At 40.3% G+C, this 20,520-nt stretch overlaps 1 protein-coding gene across 2 annotated transcripts in view; it reads left to right on the top strand.

Annotated features, from left to right (window-relative positions):
• The window catches only part of HDAC9 (histone deacetylase 9), a 1,019,027-nt gene that overhangs the window by 888,195 nt on the left and 110,312 nt on the right, over positions 1-20,520 (top strand). For both annotated transcript variants that reach the window (XM_066354134.1, XM_066354133.1), the window contains exon 25: positions 12,693-12,777. In XM_066354134.1, the coding sequence (XP_066210231.1) occupies positions 12,693-12,777 (85 nt within the window). The remainder of the gene's footprint in view (positions 1-12,692; positions 12,778-20,520) is intronic.

Genomic DNA, 20,520 nt, shown 5'->3' with positions numbered 1-20,520 from the left:
ATGTTGATAATCTTTCCAAGATGACTTTTTGCTCAGAAGCTGCTGAAAAAGTCTCTTGCATTGACTCTAGTAAGTTTTGACAACCACCCCTGAGGTGAACTCTTAAGATGTTGTTGTCCAAGTTGCTCATCGGGGGTTTGTTTTCATTCGATTTTGAATGGGGAAGTCGTCTTACCATCTTTTTCATCCCTTAAGATTATGTATGGTTAACTCCATTGGGGAATTGGTGTGAATCTGGGAAAGTTTACAAGCTCCTACTTCGGAACTTGTAATTCGTGATAGAGGAAGGGGGAACTCAATACGGGGAAAAATGTGTGCTAATCCAAAATAATGTTGTTCCATGATCTTCTCTTAGACTGTGAAACCTATCTACACTCTTGAAAAATAATGTATGGGTAATCTAAAGAGATGAAAAAGATTTGGAAAATATTAATTGAAGATCTTTTCCATTGTAGATATGGCCTATGATGTTGCATTTCTTATATTCAACAAGGCTTATGGGAAGCAGAGCCAAAGTCATTGGGGATTTTCTGTTTGTTTATGTATTTTAGCAAACACTAAATAAAGTAGAATTTCCTAGATAGCTCAAACTCCACTATGCAGGTCTTCTGTTCTGTTTGTCTTTGGGCTTTTCAGAAAGGTGTTAAAAGGAATGTGGCTGGGAACCTGGACCCTTCTTCCTAATAGTCTGGTTACAAATAAAAGGCAGAAAGCATTTCTTTTAAGTGATGAAGCAAACATGTTATAACAGTCATTTATCTGTACATTCATTCTGTAGGCTTTTACTGGGCATCCATTTTATGCCCAAAAGTTTTAATACACAAGTAAAAATAAAAGAAATATTAACAAAGTACTCTGGGAATGTATGAGCCTTTGCTTTTAGGTATATTTGAATGGAGGATTGTTTTAATAGAGAAAGTAACATTTAACACTGGTCTTAAATAGAAATGAGATTTTGCTAAAGTACAAGGAAAGGATTTATCTCTTGTAGTGGAAATGCATAGATAAGGACATTAAGACTTTGAAATAGTGGATGGCTCCTTTTTTAGATTTGCTTGCTTTGTTTTTGGCAAAAGAGAGGCTACTTTAAGTGGAATAAAAGGAAATAATGAGGTTGGATCAATGGAACTAAATATCAGAAGAAATTAGAATTTAGATGGGAAACATAAGAATATTGAATAAATGAGTCCCATGCTTTGGGTTACTACAATAACCAAATAGTGTGTGATTTTTGGAGACAATGGAATTTCAGACAAGCAAACAAAATTTATTAAGGAAATAATCATTAGAAATAGTTTTCCCTAGATTATCAATGAAAAAAAAAAATAAAACTCTGTCAGTGACATGCTGGACCTTGCTCTTAATAGTTTATGAGAGCTAATTCTATGTATCGCCACTCAAATCTGAGTTCAGGGACATCACATTGGTAGTTTAAAATAGGCCATGGTGGGAATATTTACACCACAGAAATCAGCAAATACTGCAAATTACAGCTATTTTTTAGACAGCCAGCTGTTAAACATTTGCCAGCACACCACCGCTACATGATGTGAAACAGCTCTTCTTAGCAGAAAAATCAACATTTGGAAAAGAGTATAGTACAAATCTTTTTACTAAACAAAAAATTAAGGAGAAACAGTTTAGAAACATGCAAATTAGCAGATTAAAGAAAGAAGAGAAAATTAAAAAAGCAAATGAGGGTAAGAAAACCAAAGATCAAAGAGAATGAAACAGGAGGACTTCCCAAGTATAGCTATCAGATTTAAACTTATTTGTAAAAATAGGGACAAAAAAGCAAGATTTTTGGCATATAAAATGAACTAGCCTTCTTTATAACCATTAGTGGTGAAACATGGACATTATGTTAGGAAACCATGCATACAGCACTGAGCAAAGTTCCCCTCAGTGTTATTGAAACTTCAATTTAACATGCACCTTTCAATATATGTAGTGTTTCCCTAACTCAACTTATACTGTTTGAAATGTTTTCTCATTATATTGCATATCTACAATTTTATCTCAAGGATTAAGAATATTCATAGTTTAAATTACCCAACTAATGGCATTCATTCTCTTCTTTCCAACAGACCATTATGCCTACTTGTTTTTACCTTTAAATTCAATTTTTATTATTTAGCTAATTATTGGCATAAGTATTCAAATATGCCATTACATCTGAACTTTCCATAGTTAAGTATTATGGGATACAATTTGGATATGACAGTAAATGACGGCACTTGCTCATAGTCTTCTCCATTCTATGGCTAAGATATCCTGTAACTTACATTCCTCTAGGGGTGCGGTAGTTTGGGATAAAACTCAGCCAGCAGAACAATAACCACAGTAGTAATCTCAGGTTCGGACCACTGTCTCCCTCATTTTACTCAAGGAATTCATTCAGTATCTTTTTTTTTTTTTTTTTTCCTGAAGCTGGAATTGGGGAGAGACAGTCAGACAGACTCCCGCATGCGCCTGAACGGGATCCACCCGGCACGCCCACCAGGGGGCGACGCTCTGCCCACCAGGGGGCAAGGGGGCAATGCTCTGCCCCTCCGGGGCGTCGCTCTGTTGCGACCAGAGCCACTCCAGCGCCTGGGGCAGAGGCCAAGGAGCCATCCCCAGCGCCCGGGCCATCTTTGCTCCAATGGAGCCTCGCTGCAGAAGGGGAAGAGAGAGACAGAGAGGAAGGAGAGGGGGAAGGGTGGAGAAGCAGATGGGCGCTTCTCCTGTGTGCCCTGGCCAGGAATCAAACCCGGGACTTCTGCATGCCAGGCCGACGCTCTACCACTGAGCCAACCGGCCAGGGCTGGTTCATTCAGTATCTAATGGGAGCTGAATGGCATGGCTGTACCCTTTGTCTCTCGGTCGTCCTGATACTCTCATAAGACATGTTAGGTGTATGTCACTTCTCTTGGCTCAAAATATTTCTTTATTGCTGTATGATGTAACCCTTCACCACCCACATGTATGCAGGCTGCAGGCAGATTTAGTATGAATAATCTCAGTAGACTGTCAATGTCATAACTTTATTATCAATAGAACCTACCCTGATTTACTTTTTTTTTTTTTTTTCAGTTTTTTTTGGTCAAGGATTATAGTGACTTCAAATGAATAAAAGGGGTTATTTTGAGAATGACTCATGAATCACAATATGGATAAAATTATAACCAGATCTACTCAAGCAATCAAATTAAACATATACAACTAATTGCAGGCATTTCTAAGACAATTATTTAAATGAAAGTTGAGTTTTAACCACCAATCCCTCCTCACTAGGGAATTTATAATAGTTCATTAGCATGAAGGATCAGGTCTGCTTCCCTTATCCTCTTGGTCTCCATCATTATATTCTTCTAAAGTCCCACAATATCTTTGATCCTGACAGCTGAACCTTTTCTGAGTTTTTTCTCAGTTGCTTTGCATGTGATAGGGGGACTTTCAGTTACCTTTGTAAGTGCCATTGTGCTCTGTAGCTAAGAATATAACCTGTGGTTCTTGCTGCAAAACTTGTCATCTCACTTTGTTCTCAGAGCATCATAAAATAGTGGAAAGAACATGGAATTAAGAGCCAGACTTAGTTTCCCTGTTCCCTTACGTCAGAAAATATTTTCTCTTTTTAAATTGTTTTTAATTATAAAATGCGATATTCGTATGGAAAACTGTATAAAACGTAAGTGTACAACTCAATGAAATATTGCAAGTAGAGCATATATATATATATATATATATATATATATATATATATAAAACTATTCACTAGGTCAAGAAATAGTATAATGTCTAGAGACCCCAAGTCCCCTTTCCTAATCAGTACTCTAATTTCTCATAGTAAACAAATTCTCAGGTTTCTTTTTTTTTTTTTTTTTTTTGTATTTTTCCGAAGCTGGAAACGGGGAGAGACAGTCAGACAGACTCCCGCATGCGCCCGACCGGGATCCACCTGACACGCCCACCAGGGGGCGACTCTCAGCCCACAAGGGGGCGATGCTCTCTGCCCACCAGGGGGCGATGCTCTCTGCCCACCAGGGGGCGATGCTCTGCCCCTCCGGGGCGTCGCTCTGTCGCGGCCTGGGGCAGAGGCCAAGGAGCCATCCCCAGCGCCCGGGCCATCTTTGCTCCAATGGAGCCTCGGGCCATCTTTGCTCCAATGGAGCCTCGCTGCAGGAGGGGAAGAGAGAGACAGAGAGGAAGGAGAGGGGGAGGGGTGGAGAAGTAGATGGGCGCTTCTCCTGTGTGCCCTGGCGGGGAATCGGACCCGGGACCCCTTGCACGCCAGGCCGGCGCTCTACCACTGAGCCAATGGGCCAGGGCCAGGTTTCTAACAAAGAATTTGAATCTACCTGTTTCAGACCTTTATATACAGTAAATTATAAAATATATATCCCTTTAAATCTAACTTACTTTGCTCAACATTATGTTTGTGAGATTCACCCATGTTGCTTTTGCTAGCTATAGTTCATCCATTTTCATTATTCATATAGCATTCCATTTTATAGAAAGAATTTCTAGAGAAAGGTCACTGTTTATATGTCTGTTCTACTTTTGATGATTATAGGGTTGTTTTTTTTTCCAGTTTGGGAGCCATTATATACAATGCTGTGATTGACATTTTATATACATTTTTGGGTACATTTGTACATACATTTCTGTTTAGTAGATATCTAAAAGTGGTGGGTCATAAGGTAGTTCTATTTTCAGTTTTTTGAGGAACCACCATACTTTCTTCCATAATGGTTGTACTACTTTACACTCCCACCAACAGTGAATGAGTGTTCCTTTTTCTCTACAGCCTCTCCAACATTTGCTATTACCTGTCTTGTTAATAATAGCTAATCTAACAGGTGTGAGGTGGTATCTCATTGCAGTTTTGATTTGCATTTCTCTAATAGCTAAAGAAGATGAGCATCTTTTCATATATCTGTTGGCCATTTGTATTTCTTCCTGGGAGAAGTGTCTGTTCATGTCCTCTTCCCATTTTTTTTATTGGATTGTTTGTTTGTTTGTTGTTGAGTTTTATGAGTTCTTTGTATATTTTGGACATTAGGCCCTTATCTGAGCTGTTGTTTGAAAATATCATTTCCCATTTAGTGGCTGTCTGTTTATTTTGTTGTCAGTTTCTCTTGCTGAGCAAAAACTTCTTAGTCTGATGTAGTCCCATTCATTTATTTTTGCCTTCACTTCCCTTGCCTTTGGAGTCAAATTCATAAAATGCTCTTTAAAACCAAGGTCCGTGAGTTTAGAACCTATGTCTTCTTCCATGTACTTTATTGTTTCAGGTCTTATATTTAGGTCTTTGATCCATTTTGAATTAATTTTTGTACAAGGGGACAAACTGTAATTGAGTTTCATTCTTTTGCATGTGGCTTTCCAGTTTTCCCAGCACCATTTGTTGAAGAGGCTTTCTTTTCTCCATTGTGTGTTGTTGGCCCCTTTATCAAAAATTATTTGACCATATATATGTGGTTTTATTTCTGGGCTTTCTATTCTGTTCCATTGGTCTGAGTGTCTATTTTTCTGCCAATACCATGCTGTTTTGATTGTCGTGGCTCTATAATATAGTTTGAAGTCAGGTATTGTAATGTCCCCAGCTTCGTTCTGCTGGATCGTGGCAGATGCATGTGTTTAATCTTTGGGGGTAATACCAAACTGTTTTCCACAGTGGTTGTCACAATTCATACTCTTTCCAGAACCATATGACTATTTCCATTGTTCCATATCCTTCCAACACTGGTGTTGTCAACCTTAAAATTTTAGACATACTGAGAAATGTGTAGTGGTATATCATCAAGGTTTTGACTTTCCAGAGTACTAATGAAGTAATATTCCTAAACTATTAACTGGTTATTTGTATGTAGCTTTTATAAGGCACCTGATCAAATCTTTTGCCCACTTTCAGATTGCCATTGTGAGTAGTTCTTTATAAATTCTGTGATTTGCTTCATGTGTTAAAATATCTTGTCTGTCTAGCCCTGGCTGGTTGGCTCAGTGGTAGAGCATTGGCCCGGCATGTAGAAGTCCCTGGTTTGATTCCCAGCCAGGGCACACAGAAGAAACACCCATCTGCTTCTCCACCCTTCCTCCTCTCCTTCCTCTCTATCTCTCTCTTCTCCTCCCACAGTCAATGCTCCATTGGGGCAAAGTTGGCCCGGGTGCTGAGGATGGCTTCATGGACTCCTCCTCAGGCGCAAGAATGGCTCTGGTTACAGTGGAGCAATACCTCAGATAGGCAGAGCATCGCCCCCTGGTGGGCATGTCGGGTGCATCCTGGTTGAGCACATTCAGGAGTCTGTCTGCCTCCCCTCCCCTCAACTTCTCACTTAAGAAAAAAAAAATTAAAAAGTAAAATATTTCTTGCCTGTCTTTTCATCCTCTTAATTTGTGTCTTTTGACAAATAAAATTAAATTTTAAATGGAGTATGATTTATCAGTAGTTTTCTTCCTAATTAGTCCTTTTTGTATTCTGTTAAAGTATGCTTTCTGCAAAACAAAATCATGAAAATATTCTTCCTAGCTTTTCCTGAAAGCTTTATTTTTAGCTTCAGCATTGATATGTACAGTTCATCAGGAGCTGTTGCACATGCATCTAGCATGCGATGAAAGTCAAGTTTTGTTTTGTTTTAATGTGAATATACAGTGGATCCAGGACCACAATTGAAAAGACCCATCTATTCTTTTTTTCTTTTTAAAAAATTTATTGTTTTAGCAAGAGAGAAATGAAGAGAGAAAGCATCCATCGTTCTTGTATGTACCCTGACTGGGAATCGAACTGGCAACCTCTACACTTCTGAGCACCACTAACCAACTGAGCTATCCAGCCAGGGCAGACCCATCTATTCTTTATGGCTTGGCAGTGGTATCTCTACACTATTCCACAGGTCTTTTTGTCTATCCTTGTGACATCTTAACTATGATAGCTTTATAAGAAATCTTGGCATCTGGTAGAACAAATCTTCCAGTTCTTTTTTTCTTCAAGTCAGTCTTGGCTATGTTTGTCCCTTCTGCGTTTTCAGATAAACTTTTAGACTCAGTCTGTGCTGATTCTAAAGTGGATTTAGTTCACTGGAAAAGCAAAGATGATCACATTGTAATAAAATATTTTGTTGAACAGACGGTTTCTGTATTGAAATTATAAAGTTTAAATAGAAAAATTAAGCCAAAAATTAAACTACAAATAATTATGGAAAGAAAGCCCATATGGCTATATGTGTCAATGTCAGATAAATTGGACTTTGTAAGATATAGAAGGAATTAGAGATAAAAAGAGATACTTCATAGTAAATCTTCTACATAACTGAGAAGATAAGACCACTTAAATTTCATGTATCTAGTAACAAAGCTTGAGAAAGAAGAAAAGAGCTGGAAGCATCACAGTTCCGGATTTCAAAGTGTATTCCAAAGATGCAGTAATCAAACCAGCATGGTACTGTCATAAATACAGACATAGAGACCATGGAACAAAATAGATAGCACAGAAATAAATTCACACATATATGGTCAACTGATCTGTGACAAGGTGCCAAGAATACAAAATGGAGAAAAGACAGCCTCTTGAACCAATGGTGTTGGGAAAAGTGGATATTCACTTATGAAAGAATAAAACTTGACTCTATTTTTTATATAAATTTTTATTAATGTTAATGGGGTGACATCAATAAATCAGGGTACATATATTCAAAGAAAACATTAAAACTTGACTCTTAGACCATACATAAAAATAAACTCAAAATAGATTAAAGATTTAATTGTAAGACTCAAAATTATAAAATGCCTAGAAGAAAACAGGGGAAAGGTTTAATGTCATTGGTATTGGCATTGATTATATGGATATGACACCAGAAGTACGGCAACAAAACTGAAATGGAAACACCTCAAACCAAATAGCTTTTGTACAGCACAAGAAATAGTCAACAGAATCAAAGGCAATCTATGGAATGAGAAAAATATGTGTATATATGATAGGGTATTCATCTCCAAAATATATAAGAAACTCTTACAGCTTAGTAATAAATGAAACAAACTACCAAATAAGCTGATTTGAAAAGTGGGCTAAGGCTAACCCTGGCCTGTTAACTCAGTCAGTTAGAACGCCATCCCAGAAAACCACAGTTGTGGTTTTGATCCTTGGTCAGGACACTCACAGGAAGCAGCCAGTGAATGCACAACTAAGTGGAACAACAAATGAATGCTTCTCTCTCTCTCTCTCTCTCTCTCTCTCTCTCTCTCTCTCTCTCAGTGTGTGTGTGTGTGTGCGCGCGCGCGCCCTTTCTCCCCCCTCTCTCTCTGAAATCAATCAATACATAATAATTTTTTTTTTAAATGGGCTAAGGCCCTGGTTGGCAAACTGCAGCTCACGAGCCACATGCAGCTCTTTGGCCCCTTGAGTGTGGCTCTTCCACAAAATACCACGTGCAGGCGCTACCTCGATAAGGAATGTACCTACCTATATAGCTTAAGTTTAAAAAATTTGGCTCTCAAAAGAAATTTCAATTGTTGTACTGTTGATATTTGGCTCTGTTGACTAATGAGTTTGCTGACCACTGGGCTAAGGCCTTGAATAGACATAACTCCAAGAAAGACATACGAATGGCCAACAGATATATGAAAAAAATACTTAGTGTCACTAATCATCAGGGAAATGCATATCATAACCACAAGGAGAGGGTTATCACCTCACATCTATAAGGATGTCAGGATGATTATCATCAAAAACTAAAATACAAAAACAAGTGTTAGCAAGAATGTGGAGAAATTGGAACCCTTGCTCACTGTTGGTGGGAATGCAAAATGTTACAACCACTATAGAAAACAGAATAGAGGGCACTCAAAAAATTAAATATAGGACTGCCCCATCAATCCAGCAATACCACTTTTTAGATTTATGCTGAAAGAATCAAAAGCAGGAGCTTGAAGAGATATTAAAACTCCTATGATCCTTGCAGCACTTTTTACCATAGTTAATATGCAGAAACAAACTCAATGTCTATTGACAGACAAATGGCTAAGAAAATGTGGTTCATACATACAGTGGAATACTATTCAGCTTTAAAAAGAGAAGGTGATTCTGCAATATGCAGCAACATGGATGACCTTAATGACATTATGCTAAGTGAAATCATTCAATTACAGGAAGAGAAATACTTTATGATTCCAGTTCTATGAGGTATTTAAAATAATCAAACCCATGTTTCTTTCCATTAATCCTTCCTTCGTTCATTCAAAAATGCTTTTTGTATACCAGGCTCTATCTTTGCCTTCACATGGCTCACAGCAAAGTAGACAAAGGCAGACATGGCTGACTACAATATAATGTGTTTAGGAGAATAAACAAGAGTGTTTGAGACACGGGTGCAAGCAATTTGCTCTAATGCAGAATTTTAAGAAAAAATTTTAAGGAGCAGGCAATATTGTGCTAGTCCTTGAATGATGTAGTAAGGTATCACCAATTCAAAGAAAAATGGAAAAAACAAAACAGAAATCAGGGGACAGAATAAATAAAGGTATAGAAGTGTGAAAAGACTTGGCGTATTTGGGAAACATAATATAAAAGCTAACAAGAGTAGTTAGTAGATTCTTTCTTTGGTTGATGAATACATATATCCTTATGTACTTGATATATATATATATATATATATATATATATATATATATATATATATATACACACACACACACACACACACACACACACACACAAAATCTGTTTAGCTTCTTTTTCCTTCTGCTCTGAGTCATGAAAATAACATAGCTAATTTTCATGTCTCAGAAGTACACAGTGAATTTTAAAATTCTTACTCAAGAGCCTCTCCAAGGAGGGGCCTATTTCCATCAATACATCTTAGCCAACTAAAATCATTTTGATGATTTAAATGATCTGATTCTAAAGAATCTGAAAATTAGTACTCACAACATGATAATGGCTAAATTTTATGGTGTTTTAAAGTAGCTATAATACTTAGAATATACATGGTATGTGCAACCTAACATCGGAATTTTATCAATACATTATTACAACTTTCTATAAAAGATATAGAAAAATAAATTTCCCTGACATAGTTCTGAAAAATTTTATAAAGAATTGCTGTAAGTAATGGTTGCAATTAAGCTTTAGCTACAATAAAGCTGAATAAGCACTTTATGTGTCAAGAGGCTGTGTTAAAATTATCTATTGTATCTTTTAGCTCCATAATAATAATTATTACATGATGGAATTGTTCAACAAACTGCTACTGACATTGATTAGCCTCACTAGCCAAATTTTTTGCTACATCTTATTGGCCAAACTAAATACATAAACCACCTTGACAGAATATTCTTATTTTTGCTACAATTTATAAAGACTATTTAATATTATTTTTATTACAGTTAGTTATTAAATTACTAATAATGACCAATAATCATAAATATTTATTAAATAAAGACGCTTAAATCAGACCTTTGTAGTGGTTTCAATTGCAAATGATTAACAAACCGTAGAAATGACAGCTCAGTTCTGTGGCCCATCTACACAGGGTGTTAATATATGAGAACAACCTCTAAAATCTGCTTACCTTCTTGGAAGCTCATAGTATTATCCAATGCCTTCTCTACAGAGCTAGCCAGGAAAAAATAACTTACACTGAGAATTTTCTAAATTCAGCTCTGTCCGTGTGTATACCCCCAAAATGAAACAAATTGGGCCAATTTGCTAAAGGTTAAATCCTCTAAATAACACTCACCTAAAACACCCTGGGAATGGTTCAGGAGGCTTAAATTATCAGTGTAATTGCCTTAATTCTCTTGGTTGCTTTTATAAGTAGATACAACATTATTGACCAACGATTTCAATTTGGGAGTTTAGGGTTGTTTGTATTTTTACTCTCAACACCTTGAATCAAGTTTACTTTCTACATAACCCAAGTCTTAAATAAATAGCCCACAGATTTTTAATACAAGAGAGTTCCAGAAGTGAGGTTTTTCTCTGTCTGGACCTTTCTTTCTAGTAGCCAGCATCTTCTATTTTGTGAGCCTTTTAATCCTAAAGTCACAGGAAAATGTTACAAAGGACTAAGTACGCTGACCGCGCCTTGTGATTTTTTTCTTAACTATTTGAACGTAGAGTGATGTTTCCAAACATTCTACTGATAAAAATCTACCTGATTTCTTATTAAAAATATTCTCTACAATCTGAAATAGCAGCGAGAGGGAAGATTATTTATGAGGAAAGGAAACCCTGTCTCATTCTTGAGCAACAGTTTTCCGAGGAACCTTCTGTCATGATTCAGTAGTTTCCCTGAGGGAAGAGGTTGTTACTAGAACCACGTATTCTTGAAGACACTATCTGAAAGACCAGGTTGTTGTTTTTTTTAAAAAAAGGATTTGAACAAGTTTCAAGGGATTCAGATCGCAGAACCCTTCACCGAACACTGTGCTGTTGTCTTTTCCTCTCACCAAGCTGTATTGCAAATAAACCTTTTGATGTTGTAAAGGGTTTTCTTTGTCAGCTAAGAAAAACACTCTGGGAAGTTATATTTGGTGAATTTGCCCATGTATAAATATCCCTGAGTTAGCCTGTTACCCCATGGCATCTGGAACAAAGGTGCTATTGTTTTAGACTCCATGATTGAAGTATAGAATAATCAATTCAGAAAGACCCTGGGGGGAAGATTCACTCGCATGTGCTGTGGAAACTTGGAATCCCTAACATTTTTTGTTTTTTTTCTACACACCAAGAGACATAGATGAGTCCATGCTTCGGTACCACGTCTAGGGGCAGCGGTTCCCATTCATGCCACATGCTAGCTTTACCGTCACTTTGTCTTTCAGACGACTAGCTTTAAATTTTCTAAGAAAACTCCGTTTTTGTCCACCTCTCTGTTGCTCTGACTTCCCTTGCTCTCTGGGTCACCATCGCTAGGCGGCCGTGGTTTGCAAGCGCTCTGGCTCTCTCTGCACATCCTGCAGCGGCATGCCAAGCTTCCTCACCAAGGTATTCCCCAGGACGCATCATAGAATTCGTTCTGCCAAAACTCCCCATAAGTTATTTAAAACTCCTTCAATTCTTGCAAATCAGTGTTTGCTGAGCCTCTCCATGGAAAATCAGTGTAATTCCAGAAGCTCGCGATAGATGTGCAAGGGCAGGAACGTGTCCTTTGTCTGCACACAGACACCTGCACAGTGATGAACACAGCGGAAGTTCCGATGCACGCTTATCGTGCCTTTGGTTTTCTGTGAACCTGTCCTTCGCCACTGTTCACTAGCAGTTGAATCAGAGCAGCTGTATCTCTTGGTTTTCTCCTGTGAAGTGTCCAAAAGGATAAGGTGGTTAGATGTAAAAACACTGCAAAACTACGGATAATATAGACGGCCCACTTTCTGTCTCCTGCGAGTTCCCTGAGGTTCCCTTTGCGAGTCCCAGCTGCAGACACAGACATGCTGGAATTTGGTTTGCGAGGACCCCACAGAAATTACACAAATAACTCAGGTTTTTAATGAATAATACACAGACATGCACCTGCTTCAGGGACTTCATAGATTAGCCTGGTGACCAATAGAAAAGCCATTTGGAATTCAGTTACATGGCTGCAAAACCGGGGGGAAAATGAAAAACTGGCTGTGCTTTTTAAAACTGAAATCAGCAAACTGTTAACTAGTTCTTTGAGCAAGTTTTTTAGGTTGTTTCAATTCTGCTCATACTCTGACTACTGTTCTTGCAGCTGGAGCCGCTGGCGGAAGACACTTTCCATCAAACCCCGAACGCGAATGCCGTGATTTCCTTACAGAAGATCATTGAAATTCAAAGTATGTCTTCCAACATTTTAAAATTAATTTGTGATCGGATGTAACATTTAAGCACATATTGAGAATTTGAGCATCTGAACAGCATATTTGAGTCCCTCAAATATGAGAAACATATTGCGAGTTATTTTTGTTTGCATAGATTATATACTATTCATATCTAAATCTGTTATTGCCTGGATCTTAATATGGCAACCTTATCTTGTACTGATAAGGTGACTTAGAGACTCTAGGTTTAGAATCTCCCTTTTTCTTATAATATTTTCTGAGGACTTGGATTATTTTCCATTTTTACCACTAAGCATCCTCCCAGAACATTCAAATTAATATAGAAACTGTGATTATATTGCCCAGTCTTAACTAAGGTCAATTATTTCCTAATGATGTTGGAATTCAGCAGTCATTGACTGGTTTTAAGTTTGGTGGGAGAGGAAAAGTTAATGAGAAAGCCTCACTATTAGAAAATCCAGCTAAACAAAGCAGGGAGACTCGGAGACTTGACTACTCTCAACTTCCCTTCACATTGCTGTTTCTTGTCGAGTTATCCTCTTCTGGTGATAACATTTATGAGCGTGTGTATGCACGCGTGTGCACACACAGAGCCACACTGAAGTTAAGCAGGAATCAACACAAAAGTTAGCAAGAAGGAGAAAGCCCAAGGAAAAAATTAAGTGTGAAGGAGGATCACGAAATTCCTTAGCTTTGCTCCTGTCCTGTGGAAGCATTTTGTAAACAGCACTGGACAGACCTTTCCCAGCTATCTCTCTGCGACCTCACCTTTGCTTCCTTGCTCGGTAGTAATTTGGAGATAGGAGAGTGCCTGGGCTTCTATATTCTCCATTCATTGGAGGCTTCACCTACTTTCAAATTATGCCAGACAGAAACTGGAAGTAACTTCCCACCTTGCTTAATTTCACTCATGCCTGGGTGGCAGACCATTAAATATTTATTGACTATAGATCCTAAGTGGAATAAACTTTGAATTTCAAAGATTGTCAGAGTATCGACCAAAACAAAAACAAAAACAAAAAAAAACATTCAAATGCTGGGAACCATAAGCCTCCAAGAGAAGGCTCTGGTAAAGGAACTGACGAAGATGAAGAAGGAAAGGCTAGAGGAGGTTTCGTAAGCTTGAGTACAAAACCTTGTCATTGCACCGACCTGTTTCATTACCACCGAGGGAGATTTAGAGGCTCCATTATGTATTATCGCAGATATCAAGGAAAGGAATCTTAAAGTGACAGCCTCCTCATGTTCAACCCCATCCAATCTCTTGCTCCTTTCAGGCCATCCACCAAATAGTAGAAAACTTTCTAGTTTGTATACATATTATTCTCATTTATCCTGAGCATTCTTTTGCTATTATACACACAGACTATTAAATGTTATCATCCCTCTGTACGTTCAACAAGCATTCTTGAGTGCCTACTACCTGGTGATGCGGGATAACAATTAGTTATCAAGACGCAGAGGTAACGAAAAGGACTGAGGCAGAGTTGCTGGCACCGGGGGCTTTACAGCCCAGCGAGCGAGAGACACAGCAGCACATCATTCCAGTGCAGGGTCACAGGCGCACCGATCATGAAGCAGGAGCAGTGCCTTTCTTAAGCCCCTTTCCGCTGGGATGAGAGGGATGGTCAGTGAGGCAGGTTCAGGGAGGGTTCAAGGAAGACTTCTTGGCAGTGATAGGGACTGAGCTTGATCTTGAAGACTGCACATATTTCAGTGCGATGAAGAAAGAAAAGTTGTTTTGAAAGGAAAAACAGAAGCCAAAAGACTCTATTTTCACAGAGGTGGATAAATCCTAGTGAGTCAGCATATACGCCTGTAGAAGTGGTACTATTGCCTTTCGTGTTGCACGGAATTTCCTAGAGGTGACTTTCTGCTGTGTGGTTGCCGCCGACATTTCCGAGGGCCTTGGGCAGCCTGCACGAGCCAAGCCAACTTGCCTGGTTCTTGAAAAGGATGCAGTCTAATATCAAAACTTGCTGTGTGAGAATTCTGCCCCCATGGATTCTGAATGTCTCTCTTCTGCTCCGAAATTTCATACCACCCAACACTGACCACTAACCATCCATTTAAAAATCCGTTTCCTCCTAAACTCATCTTCGAGGATTCTACCCAGCGCTTGTTAATTAAATACTTCCACAGCCCATCAGCTCTAACATGTGGATTCGTATTAATGGTATTTTATTGTAAGGTTTTGTTTTTATTATTTGCGTGTTTGGTGTGTCATGTTTCGGTTGGTTAGTTGCGGTTCCTGAGTTAGGTGATGATCTCCTCAGAATCGTATCTTCTCCTCTCTACGTGTAACCTATGGGACGGGCTGGTAGCAGGAAGGAAATTTGAAGCGCGTGAGAGCCTGGCCGTTGAGAGAAGGCAGTTTTTAGTGGGAAGAATTTGAATAACTCTTCAAGGCTCTCAGGAACCAATGCTTGTGTCAAAGAGAGCTTTCGAAAGACTCCTTCTGAGTCATGTACAGTGTGTCCGTAAAGGCATGGTGCACTTTTGACCAGTCACAGGAAAGCAACAAAAGACGATAGAAATGTGAAATCTGCACCAAATAAAAGGAAAACTCTCCCAGTTTCTTACCTATTCAGTGCAATTTGATGTGGGCTCAAGCACAGATTTTTTAGGGCTCCTTAGGTAGCTATCCCGTATAGCTTCTACAGACTCATCACTGACTGATGGCCTACCACAATGGGGTTTCTCCACCAAACTGCTGGTTTCTTTCAACTGCTTATCCCACCGAGTAATATTATTCCTATGTGGTAGCGCTTTATTATAAATGCGCCGATATTCACGTTGCACTTTGGTCATGGATTCGAATTGAGCGAGCCACAGAACACACTGACTCGCTGTACCATCCACATCTCGACTGGCATGGCTGTTGGCTGCTCCGCTGTATACATGGTGTTACATCATCATCTGCCCAAGCGCACATGCTGCCACATCATCCTACAGAAACTGGGAGGGTTTTCCTTTTATTTGGTGCAGATTTCACATTTCTATCATCTTTTGTTGCTTTTCTGTGACCGGTCAAAAGTGCACCATGACTTTACGGACACACTGTATATATGATGTAGGTGAATACCATTGTTGGCTACTTAGCAACCATACTGTCCTCACTTCTACTCTAAGAAAGCCTGGTTTACTGAAGAAGCTTTGCCACCAGATGCCACACAACTCAGGGGAAGATGAACTTCTTCCCAGCTCCACGAGAACTGTTCCCGGTCTAAGCCTACACTAGTCTGTGATTAACTATGACCAGACAGGTTAAACAAAAACTTAACAGTAATTGGTTAAGGAATGGGTACGCGACCCAGTTCTGGCCAATGAGAATCAGGCTGGTTTCACAGATGGTCAGCCTGTGCAGTCACACGAGCCCCATGCTTACAAGGATTCTAGGTGTGGTTTAATGCCATTACCATTCCTGCCTTGAAAGTCTTCCTAAGTTTCCAGGGAAGACTGACGGTGGCAGACCACAGGGAGAATTCCAGTCGTGGCTGAGAGGGAACTGAATGGTAGGTTGAGGTTGTAAAGTGAAAAACAAACCCAAGATGACAGTGAGTTCTTGCCACTTAGGACATGGGATGAGAATCAGTTCAGAGAAGGTGGTTTGGTGCTGTGGCTTTGACCACTGTGTGATACATTTTTATGTGGTTCTGTTGAATTGTGTCTCTTTGGGGCGGCTCTTCCAGACAAAAGAAATGGGAAAGGGCAGTGTCAGTAAGGTCCATCGAGCAATAAAACCCAGTGGGCGTTTCAGAGTTGCAAGCTTCATAATGGCTTGGGAAATTACACTGCGGGCTCATGGGTTAGGAAACAATGCCGGATTTCTTTACAAAGTATAAAATTGCACTTTTACTTTTATTTTTCTCTCTTTTATAACCCACTCTGCCATTCTAAGGGTTCATAGGACTCCAGACCTAGACTGGGTTCCCCACCACCCCTTCGGTGGGTAAAACAGGCAGGACTGGCTGTATCATTTGTGGTTCCCAGTGCAAAATGGAAATGTGTTCATGCTTCCTGGTTAAAAAAAAAATTACTAATAATTTTATGAAGGTGACAGCAGAGCCTTGAACCAGGCACAGGAGCCCTGCTGAGCATGGGGCCCTTTGGGGCACTATGCGTGTCGCCTGTTTATGAAGCCAGTCTTACAGGTAGTCCTTGTTGAACGGGAGGCCCTCCCCTTCCCATATGTCTCTGAGCAATCACGCAGGTGCCTCCTTTTAACTTTAGGAGGTGTTTGAATTGCACCCCACCTCCTCGCCCCGGTTCTGAAGGATTCTTTTGTGCTGCAGTTTGGGACTACACTATCAGAAAACTATGCCGATGTGGAGAAGCCGGCCTCGTAGCATGTGGCAAACATTCGGGCAAGCGAGTTCCTCGATCGCCTGGTCCCGAGGCAGCAGCGAGGTGCTGACAGGCCGTCTGTGAGTTTCTCTTTGAGACCCGAGCCCCCCAGCTGAGGGTATGCAGGTGCTGGAGGCCGCGATTAGCATTGGCCCTCTGCCTGGCCACATGTCTGCGAGTCTTCTGCGGCAGGATCATCCCTGTTGTCCTGTCCTTGTTTATGTTACTCATTTAGCCAGGAAGCAGAGGTCTCCCAGGGCACAAACAGCGAGGCGAACATTTCTCCTGGCAGGTGAAGACCCCGTCTGACAGATCAGTGTCGGTTCCGTCTCAGGACGGTGGGTGTATACAAAGATCAGCCCCAGGTGAGATGACACAGTCTTCTGCCTTATCCCTATGACGTTTTCAAGACTTAACTCAGATGTTGTCTTTTTTGGGAAGCCATTTCTGAATCCTCTTGCAGCTCTATTCTAGATTAGCTACAGTTCCAGTGGGTTTTCATAACAGAGATTTATTTTGTTATCTATTTTTTTAAGTTTCGGTTTATATTCAATCTTATTTTTGTATTAACATGAAGAGTGTTTTTAATTGCCATATCCTTTGTACAGTGTCTGGCACGCAGTAGGTGCTTTGCAAACTAAATGAGTGCATGACCGAATGAATGGGCTCACCTGTCAATGTTTGCCATATTTAATTTCCCAAAGCCCAGACTGATACTGAACTACCCTACGATAGGTATACTCCTCGATGAGCCCATGCAGAAGGAGGGATTAAAAAGGGCAGCCAGGGCCCTGGCCAGTTGGCTCAGCGATAGAGCGTCGGCCTGGTGTGCGGGGGACCTGGGTTCAATTCCCGGCCAGAGCACATAGGAGAAGTGCCCATTTGCTTCTCCACCCCCTCCCCTCCTTCCTCTCTGTCTCTCTCTTCCCCTCCCGCAGCCGAGGCTCCATTGGAGCAAAGATGGCCCGGGCACTGGGGATGGCTCCTTGGCCTCTGCCCCAGGTGCTGGAGTGGCTCTGGTTGTGGCAGAGCGACGCCCCGAAGGGGCAGAGCATAGCCCCCTGGTGGGCAGAGCATCGCCCCTGGTGGGCGTGCTGGGTGGATCCCAGTCGGGCGCATGCGAGAGTCTGTCTGACTGTCTCTCCCCGTTTCTAGCTTCAGAAAAATACAAAAAAAAAAAAAAAAGGGCAACCAGGTTTGTGAAAGCCCATTTCCTCTCTCTCCTTCACAACCCACAAGGATGAATCCTTTCTAAATTAGGAAGAACATACATTATTGGTGAGGTACTATTTCCATGGCTAAGCTTGGAGGTGGCAATTCTCATGGCTGAATCTAGTAGTCTGTTGGCCGGTTGTAATCCTAGCAGGTGGTGCCAGGGAAGAGTCAGCCCAGAGTAGGATAAGGGACCCTCATAGATACGTGTCCTTTCCTGAAACCCATCCCAGCAACACACAGAGTCCATTAAGCTCTTCCCTTTTCTGCCATGACCTGGTGAGAAGCGGGGTTCCCAGATGCCACTTTTCACACCCATGCTGGCCCGGGATGGCATTGTCACGACATTGTCACTGGTTTTAAGGGGAAAAACTATGAAGTAAGTTTTCTATAAAACTAAACTTATAGTGTGAAATACTATCATTTTAAGTTATGAAAACCCACTGGATATATAATGAATGCTATTGATACTGATCTGTGGAACTCCAAAATGCAAAAGCTACAAGTATAGAGACATGGTTTCCTTTATTCATGTCCATTTTTTAGTAAGAAGAAAACTCCTTTTCAGTGTCCGCTAACTTTTTTAGATTTCCTGCGTGATAACAGTGATAATCATAGTATCTTTTGATTTGTGGATTAAGAAAAGGTATATAGACAGGGGTATGAGGACTCTTTTTTGTTTATTTATTTATTTTACAGAGACAGAGAGAGAGAGTCAGAGAGAGGGATAGATAGGGACAGACAGGCAGGAACAGAGAGATGAAAAGCATCAATTATTAGTTTTTTCGTTGTGACACCTTAGTTGTTCATTGATTGCTTTCTCATATGTGCCTTGACCGTGGGCCTTCAGCAGACCGAGCAACCCACTGCTTGAGCCAGCAACCTTGGGTCCAAGCTGGTGAGCTTTGCTCAAACCAGATGAGCCCGCGCTCAAGCTGGAGACCTCAGGGTCTCGAACCTGGGTCCTTCCACATCCCATTCCGATGCTCTACCCACTGTGCCACCGCCTGGTCAGGCGAGGACTCTTTTACAGGTTTACTGCAACCCTCCAGTGGTTTGCACTGCTAAGGTGGAAAACACCAGTGTAGAGGATTTTTAAATGTTATGAAATTTAGTGTAATCCTATCCTCCACTCGTCAACCATGTGACAGTGGGCAAGTCACTTAAGTTTTCTAAGGAATTTCAAGAGGAATAACATGGCATATCACCATACTACTTCTCTAAGTTGGAGCTACGGCAGCAAACAAAATGATAAGTAACAGAATTCTAAAAGAACAGTAGGAATTGTCCCCCTTCGCCTCCACTTTGGGATTTGTCCCCTGTTTAATGGATTGAGTCTCCTTAGAATTTGTCACTATGCCAAACATAAGAAAATTGTGACCCAGGCCAGAATGGGGAAGGGTCAGTATTTACAATGTCACTGTCCATTCTTGTCAGAACATGATGTCACCTGTATATGAAATTTGTCATTATGCTGTCTATTTCTTTAAACACATGCACGCAGTATTATTTAAGGCAATGAGAAGTGACTTTATATCCTCTGAATTTAGCCAACTTTTGAAGCCCATGGGAAAAGGGATATGGTTTTCTCATCGCAGGAGAGAGTATGATGTGACTGTGTAACTGACTGCGATGTAGTCAGCTGCATAATTCAGACACCTACAATGTGCAGAGCACAGCGTTGCATGCGTTCTAGAGAAATAAAAACGAGATCAAACATTCTCTGGGAGATCAGAGGCAAGTGTGGTACCTACTCCTTGTCAGAATGGTGCCTGATTTATGTTCTGTGTATGCGTTGTTAAGGGAAGGACTCCTCCTCCCTCTTCCCGTTCTCTTCCTTGTCTGTCCTCTGCCTCTCATTACTGGACAATGATCGTATGTGTTGTTCTGGAAACTAGCCTTAGAAGTAACAACCAATGCTAGAAAAGATTTTTAAAAATGTTAATATTGTTGATTTCATTTCTACTCAATTTCCAGTGAGAGGTAACCAGTTGGTAGTACAAAATGCAAACACTATTGATGTTGTATTAGAGTGAATAGTCAGAGGAGGCATGAATATTCAGTTCTCTGGGTGACAAAGAGATCTGCTTGGTAATTAATGAAAAAAAGCTCTTAAAGTAAGATAAGAGTTGCTCTAAAGATGGCAACTGTCTTGTTTTATGGGAAATGCCATTCGAG

This window comes from Saccopteryx leptura, chromosome 12 (assembly GCF_036850995.1).
Source record: "Saccopteryx leptura isolate mSacLep1 chromosome 12, mSacLep1_pri_phased_curated, whole genome shotgun sequence".
Lineage (NCBI taxonomy): Eukaryota > Metazoa > Chordata > Mammalia > Chiroptera > Emballonuridae > Saccopteryx > Saccopteryx leptura.
Note: the sequence above shows the minus strand (reverse complement) of the source record. Positions and strands in the feature narration are given on the sequence as shown.